Here is a 23024-nt window from a genome sequence, read left to right as displayed (position 1 = left end):
AACTATCCATTATTTATTGATTGTTCAATATTGATATGCCAATTAATTTTATTGATACAAAGGAATAGACAAAAATTTATCAGGCAAACATAAGACAGTGCCTACGATATGTTTTTAAAATTTTTTTTACAGTTTATTTATTTATTTTGAGAGAAAAAGAGACAGCACAAGTGAGGAAGGGGCAGAGAGAGAGGGGAAGAGGGAGAATCCCAAGCAGGCTCAGCACTGTGAGAGCACAGAGCACGACCTGGGGTTAAACCCATGAAACTGTGAGATCATGACCTGAACCAAAACAGAGTCAGATGCTCAACCAACTGAGCCACTCAGGCATTCCTACAATATGTTTTTAAAAGTTAATAAAAATGAACTGATTAAACTCATAAGGTAAGTAAAAATACAAAAACCAGGAGTTTCCTAAACTTGAGCTGTAATCAGAAAATATAATGAATGGAAAAAAATAAGGTTTGTAATAACACTAAAATTTCTTTCTGGAAAAGAACAACAACAACAAAAAAGGCAGAATGAAAATAATGAAAAACATTTGAGGAAAATAAAAGAGGACTTGAATAGAGAAGTCTTATAATTTTTTAAAGGAAATGTTCTTAATTAATCTATACATTTATTTCAAATTTCATCAAAACCCAAATGAAATTTGAAATTAAAAAAATCTAAATAAAGTCTTTTAAGAAAAATAGACATTGGAGAAAAACAAAGATAATTATAAGATTAACGAGACTGCCCTAAAATATAATAAATGATATACTGAAGTTAAAAAAAAAAAAAAAAAAGTCATTCCTATTGGCGATTGGGCTGTCCAGGCTCCCAGAAATGACCCCAATGAGTTGGTAAGACTTGTCCTAACTTTGATTTTCATAGCTAAGGTCTAAAATAGAAACAAACAAACAGGAAGACATACCTTGCAATCAACATATGATCCTGAATGTAGGCTAAAAATTGAGGATGGTCTTTTCTAGCGATGTATAAACACTCTCCATGTAGACAGAGAATCTTCAGGCAATTGAGCATATTAAAAAGAATGTCTGGCTCTTCAAACTTAGCCATTTCCTATGCACAGAACCACATGGTTACTGAGTTACCCTAAATAGCAATGCCACCAAAGCAAACGCTTAAATATCTCAAAAAACATACCTGGAAAATGGTGTATATTAGTCTCAAAGTTACTGGAAGCTGTTGGTAGCAAAACTTTCTCTCAGTGTCATTCTTTATTGCTGTGAAGAAATTATTGCACAAAAGTTAGCATACCTCTTCCTTTCCCACCACTCATGACCTGATAAAGACCATAAAACCAAGAGGAGTAGAAATAAATATATACTACATTAAAAGGCATGTTATGTAATGCTTTTATTGCCTTTCCAGGGTAGCATATATCCCTTCTATGATGCAATTTCAGGAAACCTTCTAGATTCAGGGTTCTCAGCTTCCCTTTTCCACTGTAGCCCACCATATATTCAGATGTCCTTGACTCCCTAAAGCCACTCCATCCCAGCCCTATGTTCCTGTGGTCAGAGAGTTTGGCTGCTACCTATAGGGGCCTGGTGTCTGACTAGGTATGCCTTCCTTATTGAAAAGGAGATAAGAAGGTATTAAAGAGAGGTATTCAGGTTGTATTAGCACCTAAGGAGGAATTTATCCCATGGACTCATGCCAAAGGGAATTTTTTTTAATGTTTTATTTATTTTTGAGAGATAAAGAGAGACTGAGCATGAGCAGGGTACGGGCGGGGGTGGGGGGCGGGGGTGGGGAGACACAGAATCCAAAGCAGGCTCCAGGCTCTGAGCTGTTAGCACAAAGCCTGACATGGGGCTCAAACTCACAAGCAGTGAGATCATGACCTGAGCTGAAGTCAGTTGCTTAACCATCTGAGCCACTTAGGCACCCCTGAATATGCCTAACTTCTTTAAGACACCTACCTAGAGGGGCGCCTAGGTGGCTCAGCCAGTTAAGTGACCCACTTCGGCTCTGGTCATGATCTCACAGTTTGTGAATTCGAGCCCTGCTCTGGGCTCTATGCTGACAGCTCGGAGCCTAGAGCCTGCTTTGGATTCTGTGTGTGTGTCTCTCTCTCCGCCCCTACCCTGCTCATGCTCTCTCTCAAAAATAAACATTAAAAAAATATTTTCTTTAAAGAAGGCATATTGAAGTCAGAACAACTACTCATGATTTTATTTTCCTGTGAGTCTAATACCTTTGCTCCTACAGTGGGGATGGTGGTCTGTGGTACATGAGACATGCTAGAGAAAAGAAGTCACAAGTTAGCCAGATGTAAAAACTAATCTAAAATGTTTTCAAATCACTATTCTAAGTTTTGGCAATTACTGGAACCAGAGACAACAGAAGTCAAACTCTCTTAGCATATACACTAAATATTTCATTGGCAATCTTGCACTTGAATGTTATTTTAATATCTTTCTTTTTTTTTTTTTGAGAGAGAGAGAGAGAGAGAGAAGGAAAGAGGGGCAGAGGGAGACAGAGAGAAGTTCAAGCAGGTTATTGGGTCATAAGTGAAATCCTTGCTTCCTTTAGGGCCTGGGGCACAGAAGCTGCATGAGCTCAAGTTCCACTGGCTCTCTCCCAAAACCCTCTGCTTTGGCCAAATGCCCTATATGGCTGTTGAGAATGCCAGAACCCTCCTTTCCAGTCGTTCAGCCTTGGATCAGAGCTACTTCTCCAGTGAGAACATGATACGCCATAAGTAGGAAGGTGCTGCTAACGTGACAGGTTTTGTTGATAAGCACGTGCTGCCAGAAAGATGCTCAGTGACCGCAGCTCTACTAGGAGCACATCCTGGACCTGCTCACTTCATAATCTGAGGGGAAACGGTTCATTTGCACCAGTCTCCACTAGGGACACCAAGCCTGAACTTGCCCAAGTCGACAGTAATCTAAAAAACCAGGGCTCTGAACGTTAGGCCTGTGCAAACTGGGATATGCCAGAGTTCACCTACCAGCATGCTCTGTGGACTCGGCGCGACTGCCTGGGTTCTCCCCATGCTTGGTTGCTGGATTCTCCTCCTCCTCACCTTCAGGGCCTATAATAAACTCTGGTCTGGAAGAAAGGAGGCTGTCCTCAAGGCTGTCTGTGGGCTCCTGAAACAAATACGACAAGCAGCCAGGTGAGCAGCCTGTTGGGGAGGTAATGAATGGTTTCGCTAAGTTCAATAAAGATCGACTGAGTGCCAGCTGTGTCCCGGCCCTGTACTGAGCCCCAAAGGGCAAATGCACCTGCCTCAGAAGAAATTTGAGTTTCTTTCCATACTAATTAAAGGAGATTTGGGTCAGCTGTTACCAAAACATGTTAATTCCCTTGAAATAAATATGGAAAAATCTCAAAAACATTGCTAAATCAGCCTAGGTCGGCTTTCCCTATGAGCCTGTCTCACTCACCAAGTGATTCCAATCCATGCACATTTTGTTCAGTAATAGGACTTAATTAGCAGGGAATAATAAAGGGCTCATAGCAGTATATTAAGACACAAACACTGGTTGTCCAGAGAAACCAAATTTTTAGGAGCAAGAAATTGCTATAACATGTGAGTTAAAGAGAGTTAGGTATGGCAACCCAAGTGTTCATCAACAGATGAACAGATAGACAAAATGTGTTATATACATACAGTGAAACATTAGTCAGCCTTAAAAAGGAAGGAAGTCTGACACATGCTACAACATGAATGAACTTTTAGGACACTGTGCTAGGTGAAATAAGCTAATCACAAAAAGGACAGTTATCGCATGGTTCTAGATATATGAGGTCTCTACAGTAAGTCAAATTCAGAGATGCAGAAAAATACAATGGTGGTTTCCAGGGACTAAGAGGAAGGGGGACGACAGGGAACTACTGTTTAGGGGATATAGAAGTTCAGTCATGCGAGATGAAAAAGTTCTGGAGATTGGCTGTACAACTATGTGAATATCCTGAACACAATATATTTATAGATAATACATGTCATATATAATATATATGTATAAAACAAGCTACAAATACAGGTGAAATTGGAAAGATTAAGTGAGAGAGAGAGCACTCCTATGGCTGCCACTTAAAACATCCATCTCCAATTATCCTTCTACCAGCCTTCTTCTTTCCTTCAAGTCCCACTTCAAATATCCTCTTTTAAAATCATACTATTTTGGTAACACTTTAACCACTACACATTTTCTCAAGAATTATTTGACAGCCAGCTCAAAGTGAGGAGATCAAGACGGATGAAGTGCTAGGACACCCACAAGAAAATGAGCACAATGGCTGGGAGGGCCCTGAAGAATATCTCTGCCAACTTCACAATTCTGTTAAGGCTGAACCTGTCCCTAGGTCACCCATGAGCAAGGTACTAAATCAAACTATAAAGTGAGTTGCATGAAATTCGATATGGTAAAGAGTTTCCTGCTATTTACTGACTCCTCGACATTCACCCACGTGTCTGGAATCATCCTGCTAGGTGGCAGGGACTGGTGTTGTCCATCTTGCATACTAGCTTAAGCCTCCTGCTAGCCCCCACGTCACATCATCGCCCTTTTATCCCCTGCCTGTCCCAGGAAGAGAACTAAAGAGCGAAGGGGGCTGACATGCACAGTGAAGACCATGCATTCTAGGGCACAGCCCTCTTTTATTGATGGGCATCTCTCCCATAAAACTTTGAGAGAGGAGAACAGAATCCTTTGGGCTCACCTCCAAATTTGTTACTTCCAGCACATGACAAATGTCAAAAGCATCATGCACATGGGAGATTATTTGGATGGCTCAGTTCCTCCACACTTCTGCTTATTCCTCGCTTCCTGGGATGGTGCTGGGAAAATGGACACAGTAGAGACAGCCTGCTGGGGACAGGGTAGGGCTCGGGACATCTGCCTCCATCACCTTCACCCTTTCATTCCCTCCCTGAAAGAGAAGTCTGTACTTCGTGCAGCCACACCCTCAGCTGATTCTGTTCTTAAGCACTCACTCCTGGAATCCATGGTTACTCCCATCCCCAAGGGCATAGAGGACCCTCAATCTCAAAATCCCCTGGGCACATTCAATCCTTTATTTTTCCTCTTTTCTCTTCATGTGAGCGACTATTCCTTCTTTTCTAAAACTGCCTCCTACCTTGGTTTTGGAGTACTTGTTCTCCCCTGGCTCTTCCCCTGTGTCTCTGGCACCTTCTCAAATTGTTTCTGGTCATCAGTTCTCCTGTTTTCCCTCTTAACAGTTGGTACTTCCCAGAATGCTAGCGAGGCTCTTTTCTCATTCTATGCAACCCAACACAATATGCTGGCGGCTCCAAACTTTTATCTACTTCTGACCTTCTTCCTAAAACCAGATCCACATACCCGCTGGTCATGAAAACCTCACCAGGATATCTGAAGGCATCCCAATCCACCATGTCTGAATGTGCCTGCGTCATGCCCACTCCTGTCAAAAAGATCACTTGTACACCAGTAAAAATCTTCTGTAAATGGCAACATTATCAGTTCCCAAGCCAGAAAACATGGGTTTGTCCTCAACATTTGCATACCTCAATGCCAACTAAATCAGCACTGCTGATTCTCTTTCCTAAAAATCCACCAGGCCTGCCCCTTCTCTTATCCCCACCACCATTGCTTTAATTCAGACTTGCCCATTTCCTCCCTGAGTGACCACATTAACCTTCTGACTAGATGCCTGTCCCCAGGGCCCAAATCCTCCAATCCCTCTTCTCCAATGGCAGAATGAATTTCTCAGATTCATCACATTGTATCACCACCCTGATTAAATTCTTCAGCAGTCCCCCATTCACCAAGACAAAATTCAAACTTCTTAGTTTGGCAGGCAGAGCCCTTAATGAATGTGAAAATAAGACCGAGTCCATCTTGCCTGACTCAGCTTTCATTCACTACTTTCCCATTCTGCTCACTGCTCCAGCAACACTGAACTGCTTGCAGTTTCCTGAATGTATCATTCCCTGCTTTCTTCTGTATCATTAAAACAGAGCGTTTTCTGGGTCTCCAAAGTCCTTCTCTCCTACTACCTTCCTTTCATTAACTCCACTCCTTTCAGATATGAACCCAGGAGCTCTCTCCTTCCTACCATACCTCCAGGCTGGATATGCTGACCCTTGTCTGCCCCCACGGTCCCCTTGTTCAGACCTCACCCAGCACACTAATCACTGTGTCTAATGGTTTTTCATTTATTTAAACATCTCCTTGATTAGACTATAAGCTTCTTGATTTTAATTTGGGTTTTTTTTTTAAGTTTATTTATTTTTGAGAGAAAGAGAGAGAGAGAGCACAAGAAGGGGAGGGGCAGAGAGAAAAGGACTGTCAGCATTGGAGCCTGATGTGGGGCTTGAACTCATGAACCATGAGATCATGGCCTGAGCTGAAATCAAGAGTCAGACACTTAACTGACTGAGCCACCCAGATGTCCAATTTTAATTTGTTTTCACATCATCTAGAACTGTGACTTTTTTTTTTTTTTGGTTAAGTATCCAATGACAATGTTGAAAGACCATACTACAGGGATGTTATTTTGCAACACATAGGACAAATGAGTTCAGTAGGTGGAAAGGTATTTAAAAACTGTAGAAAAAATTTACTGTATGTATGTTACACCTCAAAAAGATTTTTTTAAGAAGTCCCTTTCTACTTAGATAAATATTAGTGGAAAAGAAGAAAAAGAGAAGAAAGTAAACAAAGGCCCGAATAATACAGATCCATCTACCTTTGATGGTGTGAGGGTATTCTGGTGATGTGTGTGTCTTAAATGAAAACTGGCTAAACAGTAAGTAACTAATGTATGGAGTAGCTAATGAATGGCATATGTTAGTTGTTTCCTATTGAAACAGTTTTCTTGGAAAGTAGGAAATGAAGCAAAGTCTTTATCAGTTGTTGATGAAGTCAACGGGTTTTCCAAACCAGGGTTACCTAGGAATTCTCAATACCCATATCCAATCTATGTCCTCGATATTTGATATGTATATTTTATAGTTTTCACTGTTATCTGAACTTTGTAATAAAAGTTATTTCTGGAATACCAGTAATGCTTTGTATTTATGAAAATTGTATGAATGGATGCTCCACAACACTAACTCAAGACTCAAGAATTCTGTATGATATAGCTCCAGCTCATATCCCTTTCCACGAGCATAAGTTGGTGGAAGGAACAGGAAAATTTCTCTTTTACCACAGTCTCACATATAACTCAGCATAGAGCATAATGTAATATTGGAAGAAGACACCATTATACATGCTTCTACAGGCATTATCACTATCAGACAAGGGCAACCTCATTTTTTTAACTTCTTACCACCAGCCGGCTTTCTTCTTTAGGAGCCAGTCTCTCCAAGAGTTCACAAGCAAGCTGATAGCAGAGAATACTAGACTGACATAAGTTACACTCAATTGCCTTTTCTTCCTTCTGACAGGTGTGGGAGCCCCCCCAGGGAGCTTGGAAGACATTGTTTATAATGGAAATAATGTCCTTTGATAAGCTGTGCTCTAAACCCATCGTAATCCCATCATCTTGTAACTCCATCTGAAAGATATCAAAATAAAGGCCAAAAAAAACCAAAAAACAAAAAAGAAAGAAAGAAAGAAAAAAAGGAAAGAAAGAAAGAAAGAAAGAGAAAAAAGAAGAAGGAATTTGGTCCTTTTGTCCAATATTCCACTGGCATACTAAATGGGGATAAAATTTACTAACAACAATATTAAGTTATTTAAAGATGATAAGAATTATAGACCATGAATATATATTGCTTCCCATGGATTCTTCTAAAAAGACTCTAAACACAAGACACACAATGGGAATTATTTTTAAAATCACGTAGGACATTTTAAAAAGTTGTTTTTTAAACTTACCACTTTATGAGATTTTACACATTAAAAAAATTGCTGCTCCTCACCTAACGTCCAGATCTTAGTTTCTAAATACCATTTATCCATTATCCACTAAGAGGAACCAGGGCTCCTTGGAGAAATGGCTGATTTCAAGGTTGGGGCGAGGAAAACATAAAATGAGCCTGGAACATCTTGTTATGCCAGAAATTGAGGAAGTGTTCAAGGAATGACTGGGATATGTCAATAGAACACAAGAGCCAGTCTAAAGGGACTCCCACTGGTCAAATACAGGACAACATGAACACCAAAATGAATAATCATAGTAACAGATTTTAACTCACTGAATGAAATAAGAATTCATGTGTACATGCAGATAAAAAAACAAATAAATATAGAAATGGGAGAGAAGAGAAACTGTTTCCTCAGTAGAATGTCAGCTAATAAATTAAAAGAAATGATAAAATTAGAAAATTATCATTTGGTAACTATAATAGTAATAATTGATCCAGGCATGAATCAGCCCTGGATGCTAAAACTATTAGGTAAAAGTCTGATGAGAAACAGGAAATCTCAGCCTGCAAGTTACTTGTTAATTACAAAGGGGGAAATAGTGGCTTTGGAGTAGAGAAATTTGACAGAAATCACCTTCCCAAGTTATCACCATCAGGTAAGGCAACATTATCATGTCACCTGCCTCCTGATATAATGCACTGAAAAGGATATAAAATCACACTAGTAGTCTTACTGCCAAAAAAATGCTTAACCCAAATAGATTCATAAAGAAACATCAGACAAGCTCAAATTGAGGAACATTCTACAAAATAACTGGACTGTACTCTTCAAAAATCAAGAAAATGGAAGATGAACAAAGACTGAAGAACTGCTCTGGATTAACAAAGACTAATGAGACAGGACAAATATTTGCAACGAAGTGATGCTGGGTTGTGTCCTACATCAAAAATATTTCCTTTTCTTTTGCTATAGAGATGTAGTCATTATATCAATTTAAAAAATTATTAGTTTCTGTGGGTCAGATAATAGATGATAGTATTATAACAATATTAATTTCCTAATTTTGATTGATTTCCTTATTTTGTACTTGGTTATATAAGAGAATGTCCTTATTTTTTAGGAAATACACTCAGAAGTATTTAAGGATAAAGGGGCACCATATTTGCAACTCACCCTCAAGTGGTTTATTTTTAAAATTCTACAATTCATACATACATATACAGATTAAGAGCAACAGAAATAAATGTGGTAAGTGTTAACATCTGGAGAATCTGGGGAAGGAGTATTTGGGAATTCTTTGTGCTATCCTTGCAACTTTTCTGCAAGCCTGAAATTATTTCAAACTAAAAAGTTACAAAGAAATGTTCTCCCGACCAGACTTTTAAACTTGTCTTTTAAAATTACCTTCAAAAATCAATTTCTAGAATATATTTAAATCAGCCCATCACTATAGAGTTGTACCTTGCTCTTTCTAACAATAGCATTACTCAGTTCCCCAAATTTGTTCAACAGATCTATGTTCAACAGATCTATGTTCAACAGCATCTAATGATGCTAGAGTGTTTCTAAAATTCATATGCATTCTCACATGTCAACATTATTGCAGATATTCATACAAGTATTTTTCAGACTCTAGGAAATCCCAAAAGGAGTTTGCAAAATGTCTTGAGTGATGTTGCATCATTTCAGCAAGTATGAAGATGTCAAACACATAGCAAGAATCACTATACAATGCTTTCCCTTATCCTTCACCTCTGAACTAAAGGAAGCTCATGCTTCAGCTACCTGCTTCAGGAGAAGATCAAACATGAGGATGAAACAATTTAGATTCATTTCATCATCTTCACAATCAAAGTCAATAGTCCTTCCTCCTGGGTGTCCAAAATTCTTGAAAGGGCTACGAAATGGACTACGCATAGGACTCCGAAATGGACTCTGAAAAGGACTATGAAATGGACTCAGCATATTGTGCTGAACTCGTCGGCCAGGATCAGAGGCAACACTCACCTAGAAGAAAGAACATCAACACACATAAGTGAACTCACAGAGGCTAAAATGGCTTATATAAAATATCTGGAGACTCATGGAAGGTATTTCCAGCTGTCACACTGATTTCCTTCCTTAGTCAATAGCATTAGTACTTTCAAATATTATGGATCTTCTCAAAATATAAAAACAAGAAATAAAATCATCTAAACTTTGTGACTGTCAGGTGAATGAAACATCAGCACCCTGAAGAATGAAGGCAGCTGTCTTTGCCATTATATTGTTCATCCCATCACACATTTCCAATTAAAGTAAATTGTTTGCACCAACCTAAAACCATAACCAGATATTGCAAGATCAGTTTGAGAATCATGAGCACAAAATCTCAGTTTAACATGACTGATTAAAGAAGAATGGCATCTGGATAGTACAATTATCAAACTATTATGGGAAAACAATATATGTCAAATTGTTGTACTGGTTGTACTGATTATTCTCCATTTGCCTACCCAAGCCCCTCACTGCCCTCTTCTGCCCTGCCCTATGCCCAAGGATGCCAAGGATGGAGTCTTTCCCAGCTTTCTTGCAAGCTAGCTTCCAGTTGGGTTCAATCAGTGGGAGATACCAGCAGAAGCCCTGAAGCTGATGGAGAGAGAGGTAGACGTGTATCTCCCACCCTCTGCCTGCTTTGATGCTACATCTCTGGCAATCTCTCCACTACTCTTCCAGCCAGCCCTTCCTTAAAATTTCAGCACTCAATGGGCTCCAGGAACTCTTTTCCTTGTTCCTTCAGCCTTAGGGGTCTAATGGCTTCCTACTGAGCTGTTGCTGATGTCTAGGTGCCTCAACCAACCCTTATTGCTCCCTTAACTTTCCCCATAACTCTATAGGCAAAGTCTCCATGAAAGTCCCTTCATTTGAACCATCTAGGATAAATTCTGTACCATGACCCTGACTGACATACCTGTATATCACTCTGAAATCATATTTTCTCTCTTAAAGATATAATAACCAGAGAGTTCCTTGAACACAATATTTAAACTAAAGAAAAAGAGTACCCCACCAAGAGTCAGAATATCTGGATATTGACAGTGTTGTCTACGGCAAATCACCTCAACCCACTGAACCTCAGGCTACGTATTTATAAAATGAGGACAATGAGCTCTTCTCCAACTGCCTCACACAGTTCTGTGCTATGGTTCACTGTGAATATATTGCACAGTATAAGGCACCAATTAAGTTATGTAATATTAAAGGTTACAGAAGAAAGAAACAACATAAAAATGTTTGCCAGCTGGTTCTTATGAGGCAGACAAGAAAAGTAATGATGATTAAAAATCAAAAGAGAGCACTGAATACAAACTATGATCCCATGATTCTGATATATTTTCTAGTCCCTAGATATCAGGTAGAATGACAGTAAGAAAAAATGGTATGGAGAGGCTGACAAGGGAAAGTTGCGAACAGTCCCTGCCTACCATCACATTGAGAGTGAACCTCTCCAGAACTGATCCTGGTCTAGGAATGTCAGCACACCAACAGAAGCTCTATCATGTCCTCCACAAAAATATTATCAGAAATTCCCAATAGTTTTCCTACACCTCGGACTAGACTATGCTGACTTTTCTCATTCACAGAAGTACAAAGGGGCCCCCCAAAATGGGCTCAGTTGGTCCACAGTGACAGCATCACTCACAGTAACCATCAGATGACCACATCTTCTCAAAACATGATAGAACAAAACACCCAAACTCCTCATCCCCAAAGTGAAGCACTGATCTGCCTAACAACTGGTAAAGAATTCTTATTCACCAGGAGACCAAAAGAAACAAACAAAAAAAAGAAGAATACCTCAAAGCTACTCTTTTTGCTTTCATCAAGGATGAGAGATAGCTAATAGGTATGTGCAGGAGAAAAACTCAAAGGAAAATGAAAACTCAATAATTTATTGACTGTAGATTATACAGAACATATCTTAGATCAATCTTTTCTATTATTTAATGTGCTTAAAAGATTAACAGAGTGAGATGGGATGAAAAAGCATTTTTAGAGAATTTTACTATGATGCTACTTTTAGACCTGGTATAATTGACAAAATCTTAACAAGTAAGACAAAAACAGTTGTGGCAATAATTACCCTTCGAGCTGCAAGGTTCCCTGCCAGTTCACTGACTCTTGATTTTCTTTGATTTGCCAGTTCTTTAACAGAATTAACTCCATCAGAAAACATACTTATCAATAGTTGAAGTGGAACCATGATGTCTAACTCCGATAATACCTGGGGAAAAAAGGCATATATCCCCCCAAAATATAAACTTTAAAACTCAAAAAAAAAAACTGCATTTAACATTTTTTCCCAAAGTGAACTACTGAACATAAGGATACTTAGCCTTACGTATATTCTATCAGCACAGCCAACCTCAATTTTTCATAGTAAAAACTCAAAGTTATTATTGGACCTTCTATCTTCCCCACTCCCCACATCCCATAAACTGCCATGTTATTTCTATTAAAACTTCTAAGCATCTCTTGACATTGTCTCCTCTTTTCCATAGCACTGCTAGTGCCTTACTCATCATCTTCCTCCTGGACTAGTGTAACCTGTGTGCGATCTTCCTCCAGTCCATCCTCCCTCTGATCTGACTGCGCCATCTGACCTTGCTTTCTGATACAAGCTCAGGTACCCTCTGCCAAAGTCAAGTGACTTTATCTGTAATGAATTTTTGGAAATAGATGCATCTTTCCTTCAGACAGAATTAATTCATCCCTCTTCTCTGCTTCCTTAAAACTTTGTACATACATTTATTAGAGCAATGATTACTTTTCAATATATTTGACTATTTGATACTGTCTCTCCCGCTGTGAGCTCCCTGAAGAAAGGAAGTGTGAGGACAGGACCATCTCTTATCTCATTTTCATCCCCGTGCCAATTACGATGCCTGGCACAGAGGAACTCTATAAATGTTTCCACAATTAATTAATAAATGAGTCGGTTCCAATCACTATACTTTTCACTCTGTTCCCCAAATGTTAGACCAGAGGTTTAAAACCTCCTTCAGTTGCAGAACCCTGTCTTCAAACCAGAACTCTGGGAAAGCCCAGTCCATAAAACATGCAGCTGTAATTGCTCTAGCCATGCTGAGGACAGAGGTTTAGAGCCCTTTCTGCTCACCCCTACAGAACTCAGCCTAAAGGGCATGTAACTGAGTAACAACACCTAGCCATCTGTAGAAGGACTGGCTTTCCTAAAATGAGAGATAACCTTGCTGAGATCTGCTTGGGGATGAAATGTTACAATTCTGGGTCCAAAAGGTACTTTTTAAAAAATGGTCCCTTTACTCTTTCTCAGTTGTGAAAAATATTGTTCCCCAGTATAGAACCCAGAAAGGCATCTTCATGACTTGAAAATTCATCCTTCTGTGATACAGCAACGTATCTGCACCCATAGCGAATCTAAACATTGACTCTGGCCTCCTTTTTTGAAACTAGCCAAACTTTCTGACAGACATTCAACTCAATTTAATGAATTTTTAAGAACATTCATCAAATAAATACAAGGCATGTGCTAGATGTTGAGAGGAAAGGATGAAGGGAGATATGATTTCGAAATGAAAAAAGCCCTGCCTGGTCCCTGCACTCCATGCATTTGCAATCAGGAGAAGAGACAAAAATGAACTAAATATTAGGCTGAATAAAATTGACACAAGGAGCCTGTATGAGTACTGGGGGAAGAAATAGTGAATTCCAAAGAGAAAATGGGGGTGTGAAGAAAACTTCATAGATGAGATCATTTTTGAGTTGGGCTTTAAGGATAAGCTGGAGTTACAAATGCAGACCGGGGAGAAAGGCATTCCAGTAGCTCATGCTACTCCCTAAGGCAGCAGCTCTCAACCTTCCCAAGTAAAGCACCTATTTAATATCAAAAGATTTAAAAGAACCCCACAAGACAGCCTATTATACTTTTAGAATCTATTGATGGAAAAATACATAAGGACCAAAAGCTATTATGAATTCAGTAATAGTATTGCATAAATCTGTATTTTACTAACCATAATGATAGCCACATATATTTGACATATAGTTATTTATCTATGCAATGAGTTATTAGTCTATAGACTACCCTCAGCAAACATGCAAATTTATAGACTCTGCAATAACTCCCCGCTCCTCTACCCAGGGATCTAAAGTTCCCAGGCTAAGAACTATTGCCCCAAATGATTAAAAGTGCCATTTACTCACATGAAGCCACAGTAAAGCTTGTTCCTGCACAGAGGAAGGGTATCCTGTGAACCGACAACTAATAAAGCCAAACATTTCTTCCAATGAAAAAGGTAGAGGACAGAGCTCAATGTCAAACATTTTGCTGGAAAGCAGAGCAACAAAAGTAAATGACCAATGGGCATATATCAGGGTTGAGTTGCATTTTTTAACTGTATCTTATTTGGGGAGCCAAACACTTTAGATTGGGCTGTGTTCCAAATATTATTATCATGTTTCATTTTAGTATAATAGTTTATTTCATTAGAATAAAGAATTCATACTGTTGTTAATAACATTAGTGTTTATACTCATATCAGGCTTAACAGAAAGAATTGCATTTCTAAGGAATTAGAGTTGCTCCCCAGCATCTAAAAACATTATCCCCTTGCATTCTCCCCACTTTATTCAAATCATAATTATATTTGAAAATAAACAAACAATATGGTGTATCTATTATTCCACCAGAACCAAATTTTTTCTCAACAATTCCAGGTCATCTTAGCACAGTTTATTGCAACTGCTTCATTTTGCACCTTCAGATTTCTCTATAGGGTTGTTAAAAAGTAAACAAGATTATATAAAATACTTAACACAGTTCCTGGCACACATTACATGCTCAATAAATGTCAGACATCATTATAATTGTGGTGGCTTCATTAAACTACTTACCCACCTTAATACTTCCCTGAATTCTTTTAACTGGTTATCTGGGACTTCTGTTCTGATGGCTTCCAGCCACTCGGGCATAATACACTCCCACACAGACTGACTGATCACATTGTAGGGGATCAGGCAGAGGATTCGGTTGAGACCTTCCTTCAACTGAGTCACCGTGCTGCAGGATTTATCCCAGTAACCACCAACCTGATGGCATTTCCACAGCCATAGGGGAAAAGAACAAAATGCACCTGTTAAGGTTATACTCTAAGGACTTCCTAAAGGAGATGGATACAGAGGAAGACCGAAATCCATTACATCTGAATTGCGGGCCAAGTATCTTCCCAGTGAGATATGTAAGAATCTATAAACCATCAGGATACATTAATTACAAAAAAACCCCATACTTACAAATAGGTCTAAATATTAATAACAGACTGGAGTTCAACTATTCTACTGCAGTCCGAATCGCACACATGAATTAAAATTCCAAAGATTTATTCCTAACAGGATGAGCACACAACTGGAGCATTATTATTTCTAAAGTTTCACAAACCCATTACAAATACGTGCAGTTACACCTGTGCTTCAGAGGAATATAGATTTCTACTACTGTACACTTTGCATTTAATATTTTCCAGTATGGAAAATAAAGTGGCAGAGAGTGCTATTCTTCCCTATGCTATATTATGCCACAATTTTTCTCCTAAAAATGTTCTAAGGATGGATGAATTCATTAATTTAAAAAAAAAAAAAAACGTGTTTTCTACTAAGATAGTATATTAATTTTCTAGTGCAAAAAAAATTATATCGAATTAAATTCGGGTTCTGTTTATAATTTCAATGTCATTTATTTATTTTTTAATGTTTATTTTTTTGAAAGAGAGAGAGAGACTGAGTGCAAGTGGGGGAGGGGCAGAGAGACAGAGGAGGAGACACAGAATCTGAAGCAGGCTCCAGGCTCTGAGCTGTCAACACAGAGCCCCACACAGGACTCAAACCCATGAACTGTGAGATCGTGACCTGAGCCGAATTCAGACGCTTCACTGCCTAAGCCACCCAGGTGCCCTTATAATTCCAATTTTAGATAAAGACCTTATATTCTTATTATGTATGTCAAAGTAACAACAGCTCAACTGGTCCTGAATCTTTACCATATAATACAAGAATCGTTGGAAACTACCTTATTTTAAATGAATCCAATTTTAAACATTTAATTTTTATTCCTAGAATTCTAAATTATTGAAAACAATTAAATCAATTCTATTTAAAGCTCAACTATCTATTTGGTATCCTATTTCCAAAATCCTAGATGATTGATTAGAAATTTGCAGGAAGTGACTACATTTCTGGGACTGTCACTGTTGTTAGTTACATACACTCAGAGGCCTACGGGTTTTTTTCTTGTTGTTGTTGTTTTAAAGTTTATTTATTTTAGGGGCACCTGGGTGGCGCAGTCGGTTGAGCGTCCGACTTCAGCCAGGTCACGATCTCATGGTCCGTGAGTTCGAGCCCCGCGTCGGGCTCTGGGCTGATGGCTCAGAGCCTGGAGCCTGTTTCCCATTCTGTGTCTCCCTCTCTCTCTGCCCTTCCCCCGTTCATGCTCTGTCTCTCTCTGTCCCAAAAATAAATAAAAACGTTGAAAAAAAAAATTTTTAAGTTTATTTATTTTGGGGGTGGGCAGAGAGACAATTTCAAGCAGGCTCCAAGAGCTGAAGGCAGATCCCAACGCAGCACTCAAACTCACAAACCATGAGATCATGACATGAGCAAAATCAAGAGTCAGACGCTCAACCTACTAAGCCACCTAGGCGCCCCAAATGCCTACTGGCTTTGAGTCACATTTTGGAATAAGTATCTCTGGGGTGTTCCTAAATTGTCAATAGATAAACAATGGATCCTTTGATTCGGAAAAGTTGTTATATTTAAAAGGATTTTAGAGAGTTCTCACCTTAAACAAATGTCATATTACCAATATGGGAGGATCAAACTGGTAAGACACACACACACAAAAGATCACAGCTAGCCTAAAGACTCCCCTAGCAAAATTCTAGAACAGAAATCAGATTTAGAACAAAAATTAAAATCTGCCCCCACCATGAACTCCCCTCCACCACCTTCTCCTGCAAATGATCCAGTCAGAGGCCCATATTCAGAGCCTGATAGGAGCTATTATAGAGGCCTTCCCTCCAAAGTTTAATTGGGCTAAAGTGGAATGACATACTCCGAAGGAAGGAAAATATCCTAAAGTCTTCGCCAAACAATTTACAAAAATATTGCAAAGGCACACAGCTCTAAATCTACACATCTCAGAACATAGGAATCTTCTGTTTTCCCCTTAGTTGGAAAGCCTCTCATTGATATAAAGAATTCAAATTAATGCAGTCAAGGGGGTAGCCCAGCTCCTTAATTAAATATTATCAAGGCTGCCATCTTATTCTTTGAAGAATTAAAAATAACTGTCCTCGCCTTACTAATTGAATCTTTACAAAAAACGTAATTGTGGTTCTGGAAGTATCCCAAAGCCCACCCATGCTTCTTCCCAATCCCAGAGTTTCCCCTATTCATCTCAAGATGCCTGCAGATACTACAGAAAGTCAGGACATGGGAAAAGGGGACTATGCTGCACTGAATAAACACTTTATTAGTAATTGTCCCAGGCCTCAGCCTCCTCAGGCAGACCCCCCTGAACCCTCCTCTGTACTAAGGCCTCAACGTGGACCCACTCAAGACTTCAGACTCAGCACAAATAATGTTGCCCACCTCCCAAACCCCTCCTCCCTTAAAATGCCTGCTCCTAAAAGCTCCATGCTACCTAGAGAATTCATTATTTGTCCCAATCAAAACCCTCTTAGACCAGTGACTTTAAAAGTTTGCATCCTTTCTCTCCCTCTTTGTGATGTAAATCTTCTACCCCTCAGAACTATCTTCTCAAGGTCCTGAAAGCATCTCTCTAAGATGCAAACATCCAAGGAAATAGCTGGCTCTCAGGCCAAAGGGATGTCTTGCTTTTACTTGTACTATTGCCTCCTGTGGTTAAAAAAAAAATTAATTTTAAAAAAGGAGAAATTTATTCTTCCTCCTGAGAAGCTCCAATTAACCCCCCCCCCCCGCCTTAGCAAACCTCCAATGCCTTTTTCCTTAGCATATTCCAGCTTTTAAAAATGGATAAAGAAGATGTGGTTTATATACACAATGGAATACTACTTGACAATGAGAAAGAATGAAATCCTGCCCTTTGCAGCAACGGAACTGGAGGGTATTATGCTAAGTGAAATAAGTCAGTCAGAGAGAGACAGGTATCATATGTTTCCACTCATATGTGGAACTTGAGAAACTTAACAGAAGACCATAGGGAGAGGGAAGGGGGAAAAAACAGTTACAGAGAGGGAGGGAGGCAAACCATAAGAGACTCTTAAACACAGAGAACAAACTGAGGGTTGATGGCGGGGGGGGGAGAGGTGAGGGAGAGGGGAAAATGGTTGATGGGCATTGAAGAGGGCACTTGTTGGGATGAGCACTGGGTGTTGTATGTATGCGATGAATCATGGAAAACCAAGAGCACACTGTATACACTGTATGTTAGCCAACTTGACAATGAATTTTATTAAAAATAAATAAAGATTGTAGGCACCCCCCAAAAATAAAAAAATAAATAAAATAAAGTAAATACAAAAAAATAAAAAGTAACTTCTTAGTGGACTAAAATAACTAACTGCCTAAGGCTGAACCACAGCCTTCATTACACATCAGGGCAAATAAAAAGATCTTGAAGGTCTCTCTAAAAATATTGATAAAAAGCTTTAGTCCTTACATTGAATAGTTAACCACTTGTTCTATCTGCTAGAAACATAATTTGAATAAAAGTGATGATGAAAAGTGAATTTGAAAAACAACTCTTACATAAACTAGTGAGTTTTGTATTACTATGACAGTCTCTACTGTTAAGGTCTCTACAGATCTTTCTCAACTCAAAATTGCATTGTGTCCCAATAAGCCCATCATAAGTTGAAAATACCATAAATTAAAAATACACTTAACACTCCCAACTTACCAAATATCATTGCTTAGCCTGGCCCACCTTGCATGTGCTCAGGACACTCACATTGGCCTACAGCTGGGCAAAATCATCTAATACAAAGCCTCTTTTATAATAAAGTGTTAAATAGCTCATGTAAGTTATTGAATACTGTACTGCAAGTGAAAAACAGAATGGCTGTGTGGGTGCGCAACGGTAGCTGGTATAGCAAAGGTTGACCCAGTGACCACGTGGCTGTCTGGGAGCTGAGGCTCGTGGCCCCTGCCCAGCATCATGAGTGAGGATCATACTGCATACCACTAGTCCAGGAAAAGATCAAAATTCACATGTTGAAGTACGGTTTCTACTGAATGTGTATCACTCTTGTACCATTGTAAAGTCGAAAAATCCTAAGTCAAACCATGGTAAACTGGGGACCATTTGTATGTGTGTCTGTCTATACTTTTGCATAGGTATATTATGTATATGTGATATTTTGTTACTTCTGAATGGTATTGACAATTTACAAAATCCATCGAAAGATCTATTCTAAATGAGTTTTAAAAACGTAACTTATATGAATTAAATATTCCCCAAACTCTCAGAAATATAGACAGTAACCCAAATGTTTTTCAAGTTCATGTGATTTGGGTAAATCTTTCATAAACAAGACGAGATTCATATAGTTGGTTTAATAAAAACAGTTGTGTCTTCTGAGTTATCAGCAGTGAGTATAATCTAATCATACATTTTTATTCTATGTCGGTTTTCTAGTCAAGTAAGTTAATATTATATTTACTAGATGTTTAAGATTATAAAAGTATAGATTTAATTTTAATTAAATTATTATTCTGACAAGCTTTATTTCAACAATAACTGTGTGTTATAATATGTCTACTTAGTAGTTTCCAAAATGTTTTTGATAGCTTGAAACGAAAGTTATACTAAGTTACATTAAATGATATATACCTGTTGAATATCTAGACCATTTCTAAATAAGACAAAACACTGAGGGGTGCCTGGGTGGCTCAGTCGGTTAAGTGTCCAACTTTGGCGCAGGTCACGATCTCACGGTTTGTGAGTTTGAGCCCCATGTCAGGCTCTGTGATGACAGCTCGGAGCCTGGAGCCTGCTTTGGAGTCTGTGTCTCCCTCTCTCTCCGTGCCTTCCCTGCTTGTGCTCTGTCTCTCCCTCTCAAGAATAAATAAACGTTAAAAAGAAAAAAAGACAAAACACTGAAACATTAATTACTGAATACAAGTTTATATACTTTTAGATTCTTTTTTTTTTTTATGTTTATTTATTTTGAGACAGAGAGCACAAGTGCATGTGAGAGGGGGAGGAGCAGACAGAGAGGGAAAGAGAGAAAATCCCAAGCAGGCTCTGCATGGACATGAGTCTCGACCTCACAAACCATGAGATCATGACCTGAACCAAAACTAGGAGTCAATGCTTAACTAACTGAGCCACCAGGTGCACCTGCTTTTGGATTCTTATTATGACAGAGAGACTAAAGATATTTTGATCTGTTAATAAATATGTTCTTTTTGCCATATTGAGAAACTATACTATGAAGTATAGCTCTTGAGGTTATAAAGTAGTATATTCATAAAATTTGCTAATATGCTACAAAACACTGGTAGGTGACAGGAAATTCACAAACTGTCTACCTCCTGGTTTTCTCTGAAAAATAGAGGTTATCAAGTGGTGAAAACTATGATCAATATATATAAGTGAAACTATTAGAAATAGTAAGAGTGATGGAAAAAACTCCGTATGCAGAATATTTAAGGAATATATGAGACAATTTTGTTAAGGACAAAAAGAGTAATTCTGTCCTAAAGTCATTCTGTAGAGGTGGTAAGAAGGCTTTCTAGAATAAAAAAAGAGTAATGTGAAGGACAAAAACCTGAATAGAAATAAAAAGTTGTAAAGGATGGTGTGGAGGGTGGGGGTGGAGGACAGAGAGAGAATCTTACCTTGTGTGGTCAAACTGGCTAAGACTGATGGGGAAAGTTTTTTAAGTGAACTTTATTTTTTTTTATTTTTTTTATTTTATTTTATTTTATTTTATTTTATTATTTTTTTAAATATGAAATTTATTGTCAAAGTGGTTTCCATACAACACCAAGTGAACTTTAATATTAACAGTGTAGCAGTATAAAACCTGTGTTTGGGCTGTTTTGTTTTTTTTTTTTTTTGTCAATGTTTATTTATTTTTGAGAGACAGAGCACAAGCAGGGGAGGGGCACAGAGACAGGGAGACAGAATCCGAAGCAGGTTCCAGGCTCTGAGCTGCCATCACAGAGCCCGATGCAGGGCTCAAACCCATGAACCATGAGATCATGACCTGAGCCAAAGTTGGATGCTTAACCAATTGAGCCACCCAGGCACCCCTGAGTTTGGTTTTCTTTCTCAAAAAAGGACAGAGTTTTTTGGGTTACTGGTGTCTTCTTAATAAGAAATTGCATGTAAAAAAAAGCATTTGATAAAATATAGCATCATTTCTTAATAAAAACCATCAAGAAAAGGGATAGAAGGGATAGAAGGATCATACCTCAAGACCATAAAGGCCAAATATGAATGACCCACCACTAATATCATCCTCAAGGGGGAAAAACTGAGAGCTTTCCTCCTAAGGTCAGAAACATGACAAAGATGTCCACTCTCACCACTGTTACTCGATACACTGTTGGAAGTCCTAGCCTCAGCAATCAGACAATATAAAGAAATAAAAGGCATCCAAATCGACAGGGAGGAAGTCAAATTTTCACTCTTCACAGATGACATGACACTCTGTGTGGAAAACCCCAAAGACTCTACCAATAAACTGCTAGAACTGATACATGAATTCAGCAAAGTCACAGGATATAAAATCAATGTACAGAAATCAATTGCATTTCTATACACCAATAATAAAGCAGCAGAAAGAGAAATCAAGGGATCAATCCCATTTACAATTGCACCCAAAACCATAAAATACCTAAGAATAAACCTGATCAAAGAGGTGAAAAATCTATACACTGAAAACTATAGAAAGCTTATGAAAGAAATTGAAGACACACACACAAATTCCATGCTCATGAATTGGAAGAACAAATATCGTTAAAATGTAGATACTACCCAAAATAACACCAGCATGCTTCACAGAGCTAGAACAAAAAAAACCCTAAAATTTGTGTGGAACCAGAAAAGACCCCGAATAGCCAAAGCAATCCTGAAAAAGAAAACCAAAGCTAGAGGCATCATAATCCTGGACTTCAAGCTGTACTATAAAACTGTAATCATCAAGACAGTATGGTACTGGCACAAAAACACTCAGATCAATGGAGGAGAATAGAGAACCCAGAAATGGACCCACAAATGTATGGCCAACTAATCTTTAACAAAGCAGGAAAGAATATCCAATGGAACAAAGACAGTCTCTTCAGCAAGTGGTGCTGGGAAAACTGGACAGCGACATGCAGAACAATGAACCTGGACCACTTTCTTACCCCATAAACAAAAATAAACTCAAAATGGATGAAAGACCTAAATGTTAGACAGGAAGCCATCCCTAGAGGAGAAAACAGGCAACTACCTCTTTGACCTCAGCCACAGCAACTTCTTACTCAACATGTCTCCAGAGGTAAGGGAAACAAAAGCAAAAAGAACTATTGAGACCTCATCAAGAAAAAAGGCTTCTGCACAGCAAAGAAAACAGTCAGCAAAAAAACTAAAAGGCAATCGACAGAATGGGAGAAGATATTTGCAAATGACATATCAGATAAAGGGTTAGTATCCAAAATCTACAAAGAACTTATCAAATTCCACACCCAAAAAACAAATAATCCAGTGAAGAAATGGGCAAAAGACATGAATAGACACTTCTCCAAAGAAGCCATCCAGATGGCCAACTGACACATGAAAAAATGCTCAACTTCACTCATCACCAGGGAAATGCAAATTAAAACCACAATGAGATGCCACCTCACCCCTGTCAGAATGGCTAACATTAACAAGTCAGGCAACAACAGATGTTGGCAAGGATGTGGAGAAAGAGGAATTCTTTCGCACTGCTGGTGGGAATGCAAACTGGTGCAGCCACTCTGGAAAACAGTGTGGAGTTTCCTCAAAAAATTAAAAATAGACCTACCCTATGACCCAGTAATTGCACTACTAGATATGTATCCAAAGGATACAGAAGTGCTGATTCAAAAGGGCACATGCACCCCAATGTTTATAGCAGCACTATCGACAAGAGCCAAAGTGTGGAAAGAGCCCAAATGTCCACTGACTGAAAA

At 38.7% G+C, this 23024-nt stretch overlaps 1 protein-coding gene across 23 annotated transcripts in view; it reads right to left on the bottom strand.

Annotated features, from left to right (window-relative positions):
* The window catches only part of UNC79 (unc-79 subunit of NALCN channel complex), a 280616-nt gene that overhangs the window by 121496 nt on the left and 136096 nt on the right, over window positions 1–23024 (bottom strand). For 20 of the 23 annotated variants that reach the window (XM_040478108.1, XM_040478112.1, XM_040478092.1 and 17 more), the window contains 8 exons: window positions 14740–14930; window positions 14046–14169; window positions 11944–12084; window positions 9606–9827; window positions 7279–7506; window positions 2966–3107; window positions 1150–1229; window positions 917–1065 (listed from right to left, as the gene is read on the bottom strand). In XM_040478108.1, coding sequence (XP_040334042.1) covers window positions 917–1065; window positions 1150–1229; window positions 2966–3107; window positions 7279–7506; window positions 9606–9827; window positions 11944–12084; window positions 14046–14169; window positions 14740–14930 — 1277 coding nt within the window. The remainder of the gene's footprint in view (window positions 1–916; window positions 1066–1149; window positions 1230–2965; window positions 3108–7278; window positions 7507–9605; window positions 9828–11943; window positions 12085–14045; window positions 14170–14739; window positions 14931–23024) is intronic. The other 3 variants (XM_040478104.1, XM_040478103.1, XM_040478097.1) reach the window with 3 other exon arrangements.

Source organism: Herpailurus yagouaroundi, unplaced genomic scaffold (assembly GCF_014898765.1).
Source record: "Herpailurus yagouaroundi ecotype Mexico unplaced genomic scaffold, PumYag 141, whole genome shotgun sequence".
NCBI lineage: Eukaryota > Metazoa > Chordata > Mammalia > Carnivora > Felidae > Herpailurus > Herpailurus yagouaroundi.
This window is presented reverse-complemented; position numbering and strand designations above follow the sequence as displayed.